Source organism: Pundamilia nyererei, unplaced genomic scaffold, assembly GCF_000239375.1.
Source record: "Pundamilia nyererei isolate P.nyererei 1_Seehausen unplaced genomic scaffold, PunNye1.0 scaffold00407, whole genome shotgun sequence".
Lineage (NCBI taxonomy): Eukaryota > Metazoa > Chordata > Actinopteri > Cichliformes > Cichlidae > Pundamilia > Pundamilia nyererei.
Window position 1 is genome coordinate 166,367 of NW_005187808.1, and position 14,588 is coordinate 180,954.

At 39.9% G+C, this 14,588-nt stretch overlaps 1 protein-coding gene across 1 annotated transcript in view; it reads left to right on the forward strand.

Annotated features, from left to right (window-relative positions):
- LOC102195949 (rho-related GTP-binding protein RhoN-like) overlaps positions 1-13,979 on the forward strand; it is a 34,452-nt gene extending 20,473 nt beyond the window's left edge. The window contains exons 3-5 of the mRNA XM_005753144.1: positions 3,742-3,851; positions 7,877-8,011; positions 12,918-13,979. Of these exons, the coding sequence (XP_005753201.1) occupies positions 3,742-3,851; positions 7,877-8,011; positions 12,918-13,172 (500 nt within the window). The 3' untranslated portion in view covers positions 13,173-13,979. The remainder of the gene's footprint in view (positions 1-3,741; positions 3,852-7,876; positions 8,012-12,917) is intronic.
- The last annotated feature ends 609 nt before the right edge of the window (positions 13,980-14,588 follow it).

A 14,588-nucleotide genomic window follows, 5' to 3' on the forward strand; every position in this document is an offset into this window, starting at 1 on the left:
TTTGTTGTACAGAGTTGAACTGACAGGATGTGACTCCAGGCGACTGAAATGAAACAGATCATTACACCGACAAAAATGATTTCTGTGAGTTTGAACATTTGTTGGAAATATTTGGCATGATGCGAATGCACAAGCTAATGAAATATGTAGAACTGGACAAGATGTTTTTAGAAGTTTTAATGCAGAAATGACAGTCCTAATCAAGAATCACAAAGGACTGACTGCTATAACAAGTATGTGATGCAAGGTTATTGCAGTTAATTTAAACTAACTACAAACTAAAACTAGATGTGAAAAGAAAATATTTAGTTTTGTCTGATGAAGGACATGTTTATTGAGGCTCTGGGTATCTACATGGCTGTGATTTAACTGTTTTTAAAATGTTGTGTGTTTTAATCGTATAATAATAATAATAAAAAACACGTAAACTAATAAAAAATAAACTAAAACAAGAAAATCCACTCTGGGAACCACCTGGAAAAAAAACCGAATCAAAAACAAAAAGTCAAAAGCCAAAATAAAATAAAAATAAAAAACTATATTAGCTCTAATGTGATGCTCACAATTTGCAATGCAGCAGCAAAGTGACCAATAAAAGCAAATTAAAACTACATTAAGCTAACCCTAACCCTAACCCTAACCGGACAAAGCGGATGACGATGGATGGATTAAGCTAAGTTCTGATGAGAAAACTAGACAGAAACAGAAACTTTAACAGGAAACCTCAGAGGCACATGATATACATAAAGAAATACTGATATTACAGTGTTAAAAAACAAATGCCTAGATTATGATTTAAGTAAATAAAACAGTTAAAAGTGTAAAACATAAACCACCACCATTTGAACACATTTCTAAGTACACACTCCCCCCCCCCTCTAAATTGGCACTTGCTTGTCCAAACTTTGAGAACCCCTGATTCGCAGGAGGATCACTGCATTTTGTTTTATTTTCATTAACATCCCAACTACTTTGGAGTCAGAATTGTACGTCCTTTGGCATTTTGCAAGTCGGCATGAGTCTCAGTGATGGTACCTGAACAAAACACATTACTCTGCACAGTTGTAGCCTATATAGACCTGGTGTAAGAGGAACTGCTTACTGAGCATCTCTGCAAATGACTTCTTTTACAACATCTCATCCTACTGCCCAGAATGAGCGAGCAATATTTCATATAGAAAGTTTAAACTTGCATGCCTGTGTTTTTCTTGCTTCTCTTCACAGTTTTCTCTGTGACCTATATTTCTGCCACTGACACAAACCTAAAGGAGAAAACGGTGTCATAATCAAATAAGAAATATGTAAAAATGCAAAGGACCAACTGCAGAGACAAAGACTCAAACTTTTGCACTTTATGACTGCCATCTGATGCAGCTAAAGAACAGCCATCTCAGCTAGTACGCGTGCGAAGGGAGTCTGAGGAGGTTGTTCGGTGGTTTATGGCAACTGTCAGATGCACTTCCATGCTCCCTCTCTTTCTTAAGCCCTGCTTCCATTAATCATCCTCATTTTCTGTGGACGTTAAAGACGTATCCTGCACCTGCAAAATGCTAAAGCACAAAAGGGGAAAGTGGGTGTGTGTGGTATGCGTGAAAGCTGGGGGCAGGAATTAGTCAAAGAGACAGGGGAGAAAATGGTTGTGCCCTTTAGTTTGACATTTTTGACCACAGCAACACACGTGCGCGAACACATTTTTGCTTTGGGGCCAAATTCTGACGGCGCAACACTAATGAGGGTAAATGTGTCTACTTTTTTCCTTTTTTTGCAGTCCTGTGCCTCCAGGTGTGGAGATGCTGTGTAATCACAATTTGAAATGTCTTAGTTTTATGTTTTATCAACTATTATGATAAGATTTTAATCCTATAATTGAATTACTAAAATCCGTGAGCTAACATGAGGCTGCCCCCGCCCCAAGGATTTATTTCTAACAAGTAAAAGGTTAGATCCATTGTAAAATTGTCAATAAACAACCCACAAACAGAGCACATCTGCTCACCTAAACTTATAATGAGCAACGGTAGGCTACAAATAGTTCAAACAGGGTCCCCAAACTTTTAAAATTCTTCTCACTTTGAGTTTAAGGTATTCTAATAGCACTAAATCAAACAGCACTCACTGCCAGCATTTATTTTCTCAAGACTGGATCGTTGCCTCTCTGGCATTAATGAGAAGCAACTTTCCAGTTTCCAGCTGGTTCCGAATTCAGCAGCTCTGCTTCTTACTGGTTTCTGCAGACAGACTTCTTACCTACGCTGGCTTAGCTCCACTGGCTTCCTGTGCATTTCTACAACTGATTTTCAGATTTTAATGATCGCTTTCAAAGCTCGTCTGGATCTGGCCACAAGGTACATAGAAGAACCATTTTTCTAATAAGAGCATGCTCACAGCCTTAGATCATGAAGAGACCTTTGGATCTTCATTTCTAGCATGGTGGTTTACACTTTTGCCTGATAAGCAAAAGATCACCAAAGTTTGACCACTAAAGGACACACAAATCCAGTTGGGGGTAATGTCAGGAATGGCATCAGGTGTTTATTTAAAAAAATATTTTTTTAAAGGGATTCTTTTACCTGTGATGTCTTCTGTCGTCTGGTTATTATCCTTTAGTTGTCTTGCTAGCTGCCTGCTCCAGCCCTCCATATATCTGACTTATTTTTTAATTCCTTTTGTCATATGTGTGTGTTGGGTGGGTAATATTAAATCTTTCACTAATCCACTGCAGTGTGATGTTGTTGCCTGCGATATAGGTAAGAATACAGAACAATGTGAGGCAGGTTGTTAAATGAAATCAACAGTTTTTACCATGTCTAGTGCTTAAAGATCAGTAGCAGTGAAGTCATGATCATGCACATTGGTGCATCGGTTAGCACTTTGGATTGAGATAAAAAAAAAATCTTGATAAATGTTTGATTTGATTGGTTGATAGTAAGTTAGTCTTGTTCTACTGACCACCTCCTTCATAAGTGAAATACATTTCTTTCCCAGTACTGCGTATAGTTGGCTAACAGGCCAATATTTTTCAGTCATTTGAGTACAGAATGAGTCATAACACACGTTTAATTATTCAGGGTAAAAGTTGTAAACTTGTAACATGAATTAAATCCCACAAACTTCATTACTTTTCAATTTAAAAGTTGGGCTTTTTTTAAAAATAACTTCAAACGAGCCAAATTGATTTCTGTGCTTTGGCAGTTGTGTTGCAGAGGATTCGGTCGGGTTCTGTGGGAATTTTCTGTCAATGCATTTTTTTGTAACGTTGCCAAAGCTCTGTGCACGGTGACAAAGGCACCGAGTGCTGAAGACAATGACGGCGAGGGAGACCGTGCCTTTCTGTCTGGATAGGAATGTGTCCCCTTGCCCAGGTCACAACGCTCAGTTCAGTCTGGGCCCCCGACAAAAAAACGCACGCCACTCCATAAAAACATACCAGGTGACGCTTTGTTCGAGTCGTTCATTATATCGCTGTCACACGTCAGTCCCTTTGACTTATTCAAGATGGTCAGAGGCAGACCCGAGGACCCTGTGTTGCGAAAGCAATGAATCACACCCACTTGTAGTCATCTGCAGAGTGGGTAAGCTCATGGTAATTACATTTAATCACAGTGATTACCACTAAATGTGCTCCATAATGACTCTCCTTGTGATGATAAAAAAAAAAAGTAAACTCTTTGGAAAGTAACTAAATTACATATAATCCATCTGGAAGTGCCGTTCATGTCTGTGTATATTTTCTCCCTGCAGGTTCAGCTTACTATGACAATGTGCGGCCGTTAGCTTATCCTGACTCAGATGCTGTGCTCATCTGTTTTGACATCAGTCGACCGGAGACGCTGGACAGCGTACTGAAAAAGGTCAGTGTCACATTGTTAGATGTGTGAATATGTCCTCATTTTTTAATTTAAAGTGCATTTTGTCTCTAATTAGGGCAGTGTAGGTAAAGCAGCCATCTCATTACAATACTCACATTAAATATGCAGGTTGAAGAAGTCATCTCTTCTCTTTATACTGGAAATCGATTCCTCTATAGAGTGACTAGATCTACGTCATCAGAGATATACAGCTTCCAGCTTTCACCATCACGTCTGTGTTCAAGTTAAGGCCACCATGTGTTCGTTCACTGATAACCTGATCCGTCGATCTACGATAGGGGAATAAAAAGGAAACGATGAGAAAACATTGCCAGCTGTAGAGGTGGAGACTGGGATAACATTTAAGGTTGGGTAATGCTTTGTGAGAGGCATACGCGGACAAGCCAACACATGAGATACAGAGATTAATGAGGATATTGGGAATGAAGTGAGATTCTGGAAGAAAAAAAGATAGATAGCACGAACAAATGGTACAGAAGGGAAAAGGGGGAAGCGATAAAGACTCAAGTAGTGTTCATGTAGCAGAGCATTACTTTGAGAGAATAGTCGTTGTAAAAGGAAAATTAGAGGTTGCAAAAATTGCTTAGGCGGAAGGTTCTCACAGATGTCAGAACAAAAAGTGCTGTGCACTTATTTGAGACTGAAAGCTTGCAAATGGAAAATACATTTAAAGCAAAGCAAACTGCAGAGAAACAAGACATGGCGGCAGATTGCCATAAAAAATTGAATTAGGTGCATGAGATCGTAGCAAAGGATAAGCTTTGTTTCTAAACTTTGGATAGAGTGACCGCTCGACATGTCACTTTGGCATCCCGTGCATGCATTGTAAGACCGGCACATTCACCGCGATTACTAAGGTCATTTGATAAGGTCAAAGTTGAATTTGGTTCTCAAGTGGACCCCCTGTAGACGTGAGAATTCGCTCGGCATTGGCAGATATGCGTCTGGTATTGATGAAGTCATTATAAATAATGGCACGGACGAGAGGAATGTGTCTTCCAAACAGAATCAATTAAACCCTTTTTCTCATGTTTTAAGAGGATTCCGGCTTTCAGGGGATTCATTTTTCCTGCTTTATTGATGGTGAAGAAATTGTTTTTTTTAATACTTCTTCTATCTGAGGCACACAGTTCCATCTGTGAGCACAGAAGCTCCAACAAAAAAAAAAGTTGGCTTAAGAGAACGTAGCTAAAACAGCTTGTGTTAGAAAACGCATGAACTCAGATGCACCTAGGTCCACTATAAGACATGATGAAGAGATAATTAATTTGAACCGTGGATCAAACAGGCAAAAATGAGCATAATGGGTTCACCTCTACCTGACTGCTGTGGTATGTGCACGTTCTTGGTTTGCACACAGTGAGAAAGTGAGGAAAGTAAAAACAACAACCTCCGTTTTTCTTTTTTGATAAACCAGCGCCTCGGCTCCAACAGCTCGCATTCTGCCTCTTTGTGCTGCTTACCAATTCTTAACATTAACACAGACAATAAGCCGCTCTTCCCATGGGCCCTTTGTGACTCATCTAAATTGCTGCTGTTCACCAGTTGCATGCGGTTTGGCACAGGGTCCTATTGAAAGGCAACAGCTCACTCTGCACAACGGCGCGCTAGAGCCCGTAACAGCAGCGACGCAGGCATCCAGGAGAAAAGATCTCTTTGTAAGGGAGAACAAATGGAGCAACAGTGCTCAAAGCGGTCGCCTCTGCCATGGTGTGAGGAGATAATGAAAGGAGTCTCGGAGAGAACGAGAGCGATAGAGAGAGTTTAATAGCTTGAGTCATATTTTGGCCTGCAATGAGAATTGTCTGTCTCGGTCTTTATACAGCATTTATGTCCATGAGCATTTCCCTTCCCCCCCCTCTTCTATCCTTTGATTTGTTGATTGCAGTTTTCAAATAAACGATGGAAAATTTAAGACATGGAGTGATATAAATTCCAGTTTCAGAGCAATGAACAACAGTGCCAGTGTTTCATTTTAATGGTACAGTAAGCCAGAAAATGCTGGTGATTGTGTGGGTGTTGCTCCAGCCTTCAACTTCAAGATTTACACATTTTTGATGATGTAGTGTTATAAAGTCTTAATATTTTACTTCCAGTGAGCCAAACTTTCTTGGAATTTTTTAAGTGATCGTGAGTTGTAGTTCTCTGGACTTGCAAAGTTGTTGTTTTTTTTTAACTTTGCCTGCTTTTTAATTCATTTTCAGTTCAGGCTGTGTAACGAAACTTTTTCAGAGGATTTTTTTAAAGCTATGAAAACTCAGAGGATGAACCACAGTGTTATATCTACATACCGCAGAAAAGCAAAGAACCAATTTTAAATTATATCTTTAGGCACTTTACTAGTGGCCTGTCACAAAAACACATAATTTGTTCCCGTTTCCTTCATTGAATAAACAAAACAGTTTGTCAGGCATAAAATAACATATTTGCACCAACAAGTTGTTTCCCAAAGAGCTATTAGCCAAAAACGTGGCATGTTGCAGTATGACATGAGAGATGCTTCTACATCTACTGGTCACTGAAGCCCCATCAGAAATGGTCTCAGAGGAAGTGTGGCTGTCAAGAAGCTATTATTAAGGAAGGGAAACTTAGAAAGTTAGAGGTATGCCACATTACACTTGACTGAAAGTCAGTGGCATCAGGCCTTATGCCATGATGAATCCAACTTTGAAATATTTGGTTGTCAATATGTACAGAGGAGGTAAATATCAAGTGTGTTGGCTTTGAAGAGCTTTGAATGTCCTTCAAGAAGAACAGAGAATACAGTACATATAATCCTCAAAATATTATTTGGTCATACCAAAAATCCTAGAATTCCAAATAAATGGTACGAGCTGGTGCTTTTCCATGAAGAGCTCTATGTTATTCGTTTTGTGTTGTAAAATCATTGCAGTGATTGGCTGTACATGAGTATAACAGGTATCATATTTGCTCTTTTTGATTTCTTTTATTTGGTACATTAGAACACAGAGGAATGATATCGGTAACATCTTTATTTTATTTTATTTTATTTTATTTTATTTAACATTTCTTTAACCAGGAAGATCCAACTGAGATTAAAAACCTCTTTTTCAAGGGAGACCTGGCCAAGATAGGCAGCAGCAAGTATCTCATAGTTACAAAAATCACGCAATTAAACACAGGCAAGAAGAACACACATATAAAAAAATAACATTAAAATTCAATTAAAATGACAAGCAAACTAATTGAGATAGTTTGTGTATATTATTAAGTTATTTTTTAGAAATTCATTTTATTTTAATTATTTTAGATTTTAGTGTTTCTTTTACAGTTTTTATATGACCAGCCTGTCAGTTCCACATTTTGAATGCCATCAATCTGCAGTCTGTTAATCTGCAAAGAGACTACACAGATAAACTAACTGAATATCACTGCAGCACGGTGAGAAGTTAAACTGCTGGACAGCAGATTTGCAGATGGGATTAAGGCCCTCTCAAGGCAGGAGATAAGAATTTATGACCTGATGGAAAGGAACTGCTCCCAAGTCAAATAAATCTCAATTCAGCACCTCATTTATGAGCATTTTAATAATTGTAGACTGTTCCCACATGTCTGCATACACGGGCATTTTTTAAGCTGTGAACTAGGCGCCTTCATTCCAATTATGGAGCTCTTAAAGCTACAATTTAAAAATGGTAATTTAGAGAAAAATGTGCTTTGGAAATAGTTTGAGGAAGATTTTTTTTTCTCCGTTTCTCCAGTTCAGAGAGAAAGGACTTGACAAGCCTGCAAACAAATCTTACCTAAAATCCACCCAGCCTTATTTCCAAACCGTATTTACCGACATCAACAGTGCGTTCGCTTCAACCAGGTCCTAAAATCTTATGAAAGGCTTCCCAGAAGAGCATATTAGTAAGACGTTAATGTCCAAGGTTTTCAAATGAGATGCAACTATGAACATAGTGCTCAAGTACTCAGAATACTCTCGTACTGTAGCATAATAGAGGTCATGTGCACTGATATATGTTTGTCTCTCTGATGCACAGTGGCAAGGTGAAACACAGGAGTTCTGCCCCAATGCCAAAGTGGTGCTTGTCGGCTGCAAGTTGGACATGAGGACGGACCTCAACGTCATGAGAGAGCTTTCCAAACACAGACTCATTCCTGTCACACATGAGCAGGTGAGGAGTTCACAGAAAGCACCGCTCGCCTCTAAAATTTGAATGGAAATTAGCTGCTTGCCTTTTTCTGTACCCCGACAGTGCTGCAGAAATGCTGCCCGTGAGCAGTTGGTGCTTAAGAAAATCATAACTTTAAGAATATGCATGACGTATAGTTTCAAATGCACAGTTCATTGCGGTTTTCAACTGCAGTGACATTTATTCGCCTGTAGTAGAAATTATATGGTATCAGCACAGACAAACAGCACCTATTACTTTCCTCCCTTCTGCACACAGGCAAATATTTTTGAAAGTGCATTTGAAGAATGAGACTTGCGTCAGATCATAACTTCCACAAATGTGAAAGCACAACGACTATAAAGGAGCTGGAACTGAAGGAAGAAGAAGACAAGCAGCAGGATGTGCGATAATACGATTGTTTTGTTTGTGTCTTGGAGCAATGAGCAGCGGCACGCATGAATTTTAATAGCTTATTTTCATGTAAATGTGAATTTGCTCGCCTTGGCAGCCTTTTGTCAACAAATTAATATTTTCCCACATCTCTGACAAAGCAAAGGTAACGACCTGTATTGTCCTGTCAATAATGACATCAAAATTGGTTCATCACAACCTCAGATTCGTTTCTTGTTATATATATTTTGCTTTGGCTCAAAATTCATAGAAGCTTCTTATTGGACCGAAACATCAACATATTTTTTTAAGACGTTACTGCAGCTATGCAGGTCATTTAACATGTCTTTTAATGCATATACATTGAATTATTTACATCCATACGTAATCATTTTTTAGTGTTAATAGCATAGCAACCAGATAACAGTGAAAAAACAAAGGCTGAGTAATGTGCTTGTACACCAACTGAGGATTGGTTTTCAAAGGCCTCCACGTGATGCCTGCTGCACAAAACACTGGACTCAAGTGGTGGGCACTCAAGAGGGCAATCCAATGTAGCCCAGCCATCTGTTGCTTGCCTTTAGGCACTCACTATAAGACATTCTGATGTTTTGGGTTTTGAGGGGTTTTGTTTGGACAACAGCCCCTCAACCAGATGCCATTTGCCTCAGGAGAACCTGTTAGAGGCACGTTGCCCCAGACAATATTGCTCATGGGCTGAGTTGGGCATGCAAGCCCCATCCACTGCTACAAATTAGTGATTTTTGTGATTGAAGCTATTCATTTACCATTTATTTTATGTTCCTGCCCTTATTGCTATGGCCCTGAGCCGTTTCTAGCGGCTGAAGGAATAAAACGCAAGGGGCAGAAAGAGCTTCATCTGCAGGGTGTCCAGGTTCACTGTCAGGATTGGTGCTCTCATTTAAGCTTTCTTCCACAATCCCACACAGATGAAGTGTTTCATGCATGTCCCTGGGACTCTGGGTCTGACTTGGGAGGGGACTCTAGTGCAGACCTGGAGGATGATGGTACAGTGAGCCGAGATTAGTCTGAAGCCAGGGCCCAGACCTGGATAAGCAGTAGAAAAAGGATGAAGGGATGGATCAAGTATTGTTAATCCATATTTATTGGTTGTAATAAACATTACATTTGATATGGCCCTATAATTAAAGGCCTTATGATGGTCCTTAATGTTGCTGATTTTATATCTGTGCTGAAGACTTCTAGAGTGAAACAACGGATAAAAAATGTGGTAGGGGACAGGTTTTTGATTGCCTAAGTAATTATTGAAAGTGCGGTTTCTTAGTGGACCCTATTTAAAGAGCTGCACTGTAAACAGACTGAAACAAGCCGGGAACTTTACGTTTCACCCACTTGACCAACTGATGCGAACCCCAGGGGAGAGCGCAGTCAGCAGAACAAACCGCAAACCAACTGTGTCACTGTTGCTGTAATTGGCTTAAGGGCGTCAAAATAAACACTTGAAGTGCTGGAGCGTTTCCAGTATTACAAAAATAATACAGCTCGAGCCTTTAATATTTTTCACACGAGCAGAAGTAATGTCGCCCCATATGGCAGCTAGATGCTGCTTCAATATGGTGCATCAGTAGCACCGAAGGCTGAACACCTACGCTTTCATTTGTTGTACATTTTCCAAGGAAATTGCATGATCAAAAAATAAAGAAATAATGTGACTCAAACTCAGGATGACAGAATGAAAATGTTTTGTTTTGTTTTGCTACCTAAATCACTAGAAAGCACTGCTGGAAAACAGGTGAGCAAAATAGTACTACATATGAAGCCGAAGCTGTCCAGGTGTGAAATGGGGCTAAACCTTCGAGGGAATAAAGTTTTTGCAACTGCAAAGAAAGGCTTTGAATATTTCATAGTGTGGGGGATATTCTCCGTATGCCCTGGCTAGCAATCAGCTATCAGACCTCAGAGGTTGCAGGCTTTTATTAAGAGGGAGGTGTTAGTGCACATGACCAAGTGCAGTGTTCTGCCATCCACAGAAGCAGGGAAGGGATCGTCTAGCAGCATGTGACAAATGCTTACAATAACAAATATTTAGAGAATACTTTTAAAAATGTCCACTGTGTCTGCACTCAGAGTAATGAGTGGCTTTTAAAAATGTTGTGCTTTATTTTATTTCATTGGGTTACACAAGGCTTTCCACAGAATTCTAGTGGTTCAATGTGGTTTAAGGACATCTAAGAATAAATAAATAAAATAAAGCATAGTTTCCACTACATGACCCATCTCTCATCCACACACAAGGTTTCGTATGTTTTTAGCTCTAAGTACTAGCTCTCAGCAGCTCTTTAGGTGAGTCAGTTGCTTTTGGATGACAAACAAACATAAACTAAGCTGTATTTCAAAGCTACACTACACGGCATTTTTATAGTAACAGAAAGAAGTGACTGGATGTATTGTGAAGGCTGTTTTTTGCCTTGAAGCGTGTGCACCAAACCTTAGAACATGCTTTCAAACTATTCTTCTCTCAAGCCATTGTCCCACGGGAACTCTGTATGATATTTCGAGAATGAAGTTGAGATGCATGTGAACACAGCAGGCCACTGTTAAGGTCAGATCTTTATTCAGTACTCAAAAAACTCAATTCGGTTTAGGTGAGGGATGGTGATTGAGTTGAGATTGCGCGCGGTAGTCACATGATGCACACTCGCTCGTTGTGAATTCTCAGGACAATTTAAAAAATGTGGCTCTCAGGGAGCTTAAAGGGTAAAGCCTGTTTATTGGTGGGTCTGTTTAATATGTCTGGCATATATGTCTGCCTGGTAGCATCTGTGCATGTTCAGGTTTGAAGGGCGTAAATAAAAATGCTTAGTGTTAGAGTCACACTGGGACAAAGAGTGGTTGGAAATGGCAGCACGAACAGAATTACTGCAGCTGTTGCCTTTAAGATGGTTTCTTAAGAAGATGGGAATAACATCAACAAACACTTGCAGTCTTTAGTGCATTAAGGTAACAGAAAAACTCCAACAAGACTGATTCAGTCTGCTATCAGTCTGCAACTTGACACAATTCAATCTGCTTTAAAAAATGCAATCCTGATGTAGTTCATGCAGGATGGTGATTTAACTGTAAAGTGCCATAAGTGCTCAGCGACTGTTATAAAGGAATATAACCACAATACAACCAGTTGGCAGCCAGTTTAATCGAGCCCCAATTATCAAAGAGACACATATATTATAAATTAGATGGCAGTTATTTGCAAATATTGCCAATCTGCAGTCAGTCCAAGTGGAACTGCAGTTGTTTGGTGACTGTGGTCTCCCGCAGCTTGAGGCTGTGGGATTCTGAAAAATCAGCACTCGGTCTCAAAGTGTGAGGTGGAAAAAAAAAATCAGTACAATCATCCGGAAACCACCGTGCTATTTTCCCTCTGCTGTGACTGACTGACATTAAGTAAATGCAGAATGAGCGAAAACAGCCAAAATGACAAATCATAAAACGGTACTTGCCAACCTGCTTTGCATATATCCATAGGTTTATTTTATACTATTTCCAAACTGTGTGTCTCACATTGAAATGTTATGATGAAATGCATGCAGATGGGGCCAAACGACATGCTCGTAGGCAGGAGGTGGTAAACACAAAAAGCAAGCCTTTATAAAATAAACACAAGATAACACTGCAAGGAAACACACAAGGCACAAACAAAGCTAGAACACAGTATGGCACAACAAGGTACTTGGTCAAAATGAGGCTTTAAATAGATACTGGGTTGAGTGGACACACTGGGTAAAAAGACAGCTGAAAGTAATAAAGGAAGTAAAACTAAATACAAGACACAACCTCCAAAAGCCTACCAGAATAAAGCTAACAGAGACGTATTAACAGAGATGCAGACTTAAAAGACTCAAAAGGATTCTAGATTAAAACTAAAACCTCATCTTAGTTTTATTTACTAGAAAAAGTGATATGAAGCAATTGCTGTGTTATTCCTTGTGATGGTGTAATATTGTCAGCCATATGTAGTAAATACTAGTTGCATGTGTGACTGCACTCAGGTTGGAGCCACTCAGACACGAACCCAGTAAGAATGATTAGCCGGCTACAGCTCGCCTCTGCAGGGTGAAGTGTTATACTATTAACTCATTGTTCTGGTTTTCTGACCCACAGCTTCGTTTAGCTTTTAGCACTCTTATGAACCTTTTTTGGAAAAGCAGCAGGAGGCAGAAAATGTTTTCAGTGAAAAAAAAAAACTCTAATTTTTTTTAAAGGCAGATAGAGAGCTAGGAACTAACTATTGAAGGCGCTGTAACATAAAGCTGCAATAGCCACGGATTTCCCTCTAGAGACGAAAATCAAACGAGAAGGAGGCTGAATATTAGATGGAACCTAAAATGTGGTAACATTACAGCTCATTAAGAAGTAATAATATATCAGTTGTGTGTTTACATCTTGTTTTGCAGTGTTCAAGTGGTCAAAACATCAATTTTAAGTCTTGGCTTTTCATTTTTAATCCTGACTAACTCACATTCTGTGCTTTTAGGGAACCACTTTGGCGAGGCAGATTGGCGCCGTGGCCTATGCAGAGTGCACCTCAAAGTATTCGGAGAACAGCGTCCGCGATGTATTTCACGTCACCACCCTGGCATCTGTGTCCAACATTCATCGGCCTCAGCTCAAACACGCCGGATCACGCCATGGCCTCAAGCGGGTTTCCCAGCAGCCACCTCGGACTGAGATTCACGAGCGTCCGCCTGCCATTAGAAAGGACCGAGCCAAAAGCTGTGTGCTCATGTAGGACCAGAACCTACCTGCTGCCTGATCTGTGTGTGTGTGTGGGTGTGTGTGTGTGTGTGTGTGTGTGCTGGCGGAGCATGCCACACATGAACTTAACTTATTGGTGAATTGTTGTCAGATTCTTTGCACTGCATAAAGGACGATGTGATAAAAGCGAGAACGGATGCTATCCTGAGGAGGTCTTTGAAGGGTTGTTTGTCCATTTTTAGCAAAACTCTGCTTTTTACTTTTCTTTGTGGCTGTGCGCTCATCAGGGGAGGACATCGTAGCGGCAAAAGCAAATTTCTTTAACGCTTGTACCTGAACAAGTGGACAAAAAAACAGATAAATTAAAAACAAGACACAAAATAGTGCATAGGGAGATGAAAAGGAAAAAAATATATATTTGAAAGATCGTCTTGCAGGAAGCAGCGGTAACCGTGCTGTTGTTGACCTCTATTATTGTTGTTTCCTGTTTTGAAATGCTCCTCTGTCTTCAAGTGTTTAAGCAAATGAAGCACAATACGATGCACGCAAAGCGCTCTGAGAAGTCTGTAAATGTCAGGGAATGAACTCTGCTCTCCCCGCTGCGCATAACAAATTAAAAATGAAAATCTGGACTCGTGGGCTGAGATGACACTAATTTTCTTAAACCACAAGTGCTTTTAATATTGAAAAAAGAAATAATCACTCACCACATAATATTGTTGTGCTGTGTAATTACTGTTGTTCAAATAATCAACACTGGAAAGGAACGTCACAGAGGGCGTTGAGATGAATATTATGTTGTACATGTGATAATGAAATAAAAAAGAATCGTCTCTGCTAAGTGTTGGAAGATCTTTAATGTGACATATTTATCTGCTGGATGCTTGTCAAAGCTAAGAAACTGCACCTCAGTTTCAAGACATTTTCTTGCCCAGACAAGAAAATATCTCTCTGAAAAATAAAAAATCATTCTGCCTGCAAAGATGTGGCTTTAAATTTGAAAAAGGTGAAAAATAATAAATGAGACAAAAAGTACACACAATGCTTCGGAGCAGCGCAGACCCACAAAACCTGCAAATCCTACATTTCTGTAATCATGGGTCTGTGATCGTGGCAGCAGCTCTGTGAAGCAGTACTTCAGCACAGCAGTGCTTTCAGTTAAATGTGAACATGCTGACTCACCTGTATGTCGGTGACCTGTCATGTAAATGGACTGGCGTCTTTCGACTCTGTTAAGAATTCAAAGCTCTTTCTACTGCAGGTCTCATTCCCACACAATCACAAATAGATTCATTCTTTTATTTATGCTTACATGCACTCGCACTCTATCGAGGGCAACTCTGGGTTCAAGGATACTTCGGCATGTGGACTTTCCGAATGGTAGATGAACCTCTGCCACCTGAGCCACAGCTGTACAGTAGTGCTGCTCATCTACAGAAAGACCACCTAT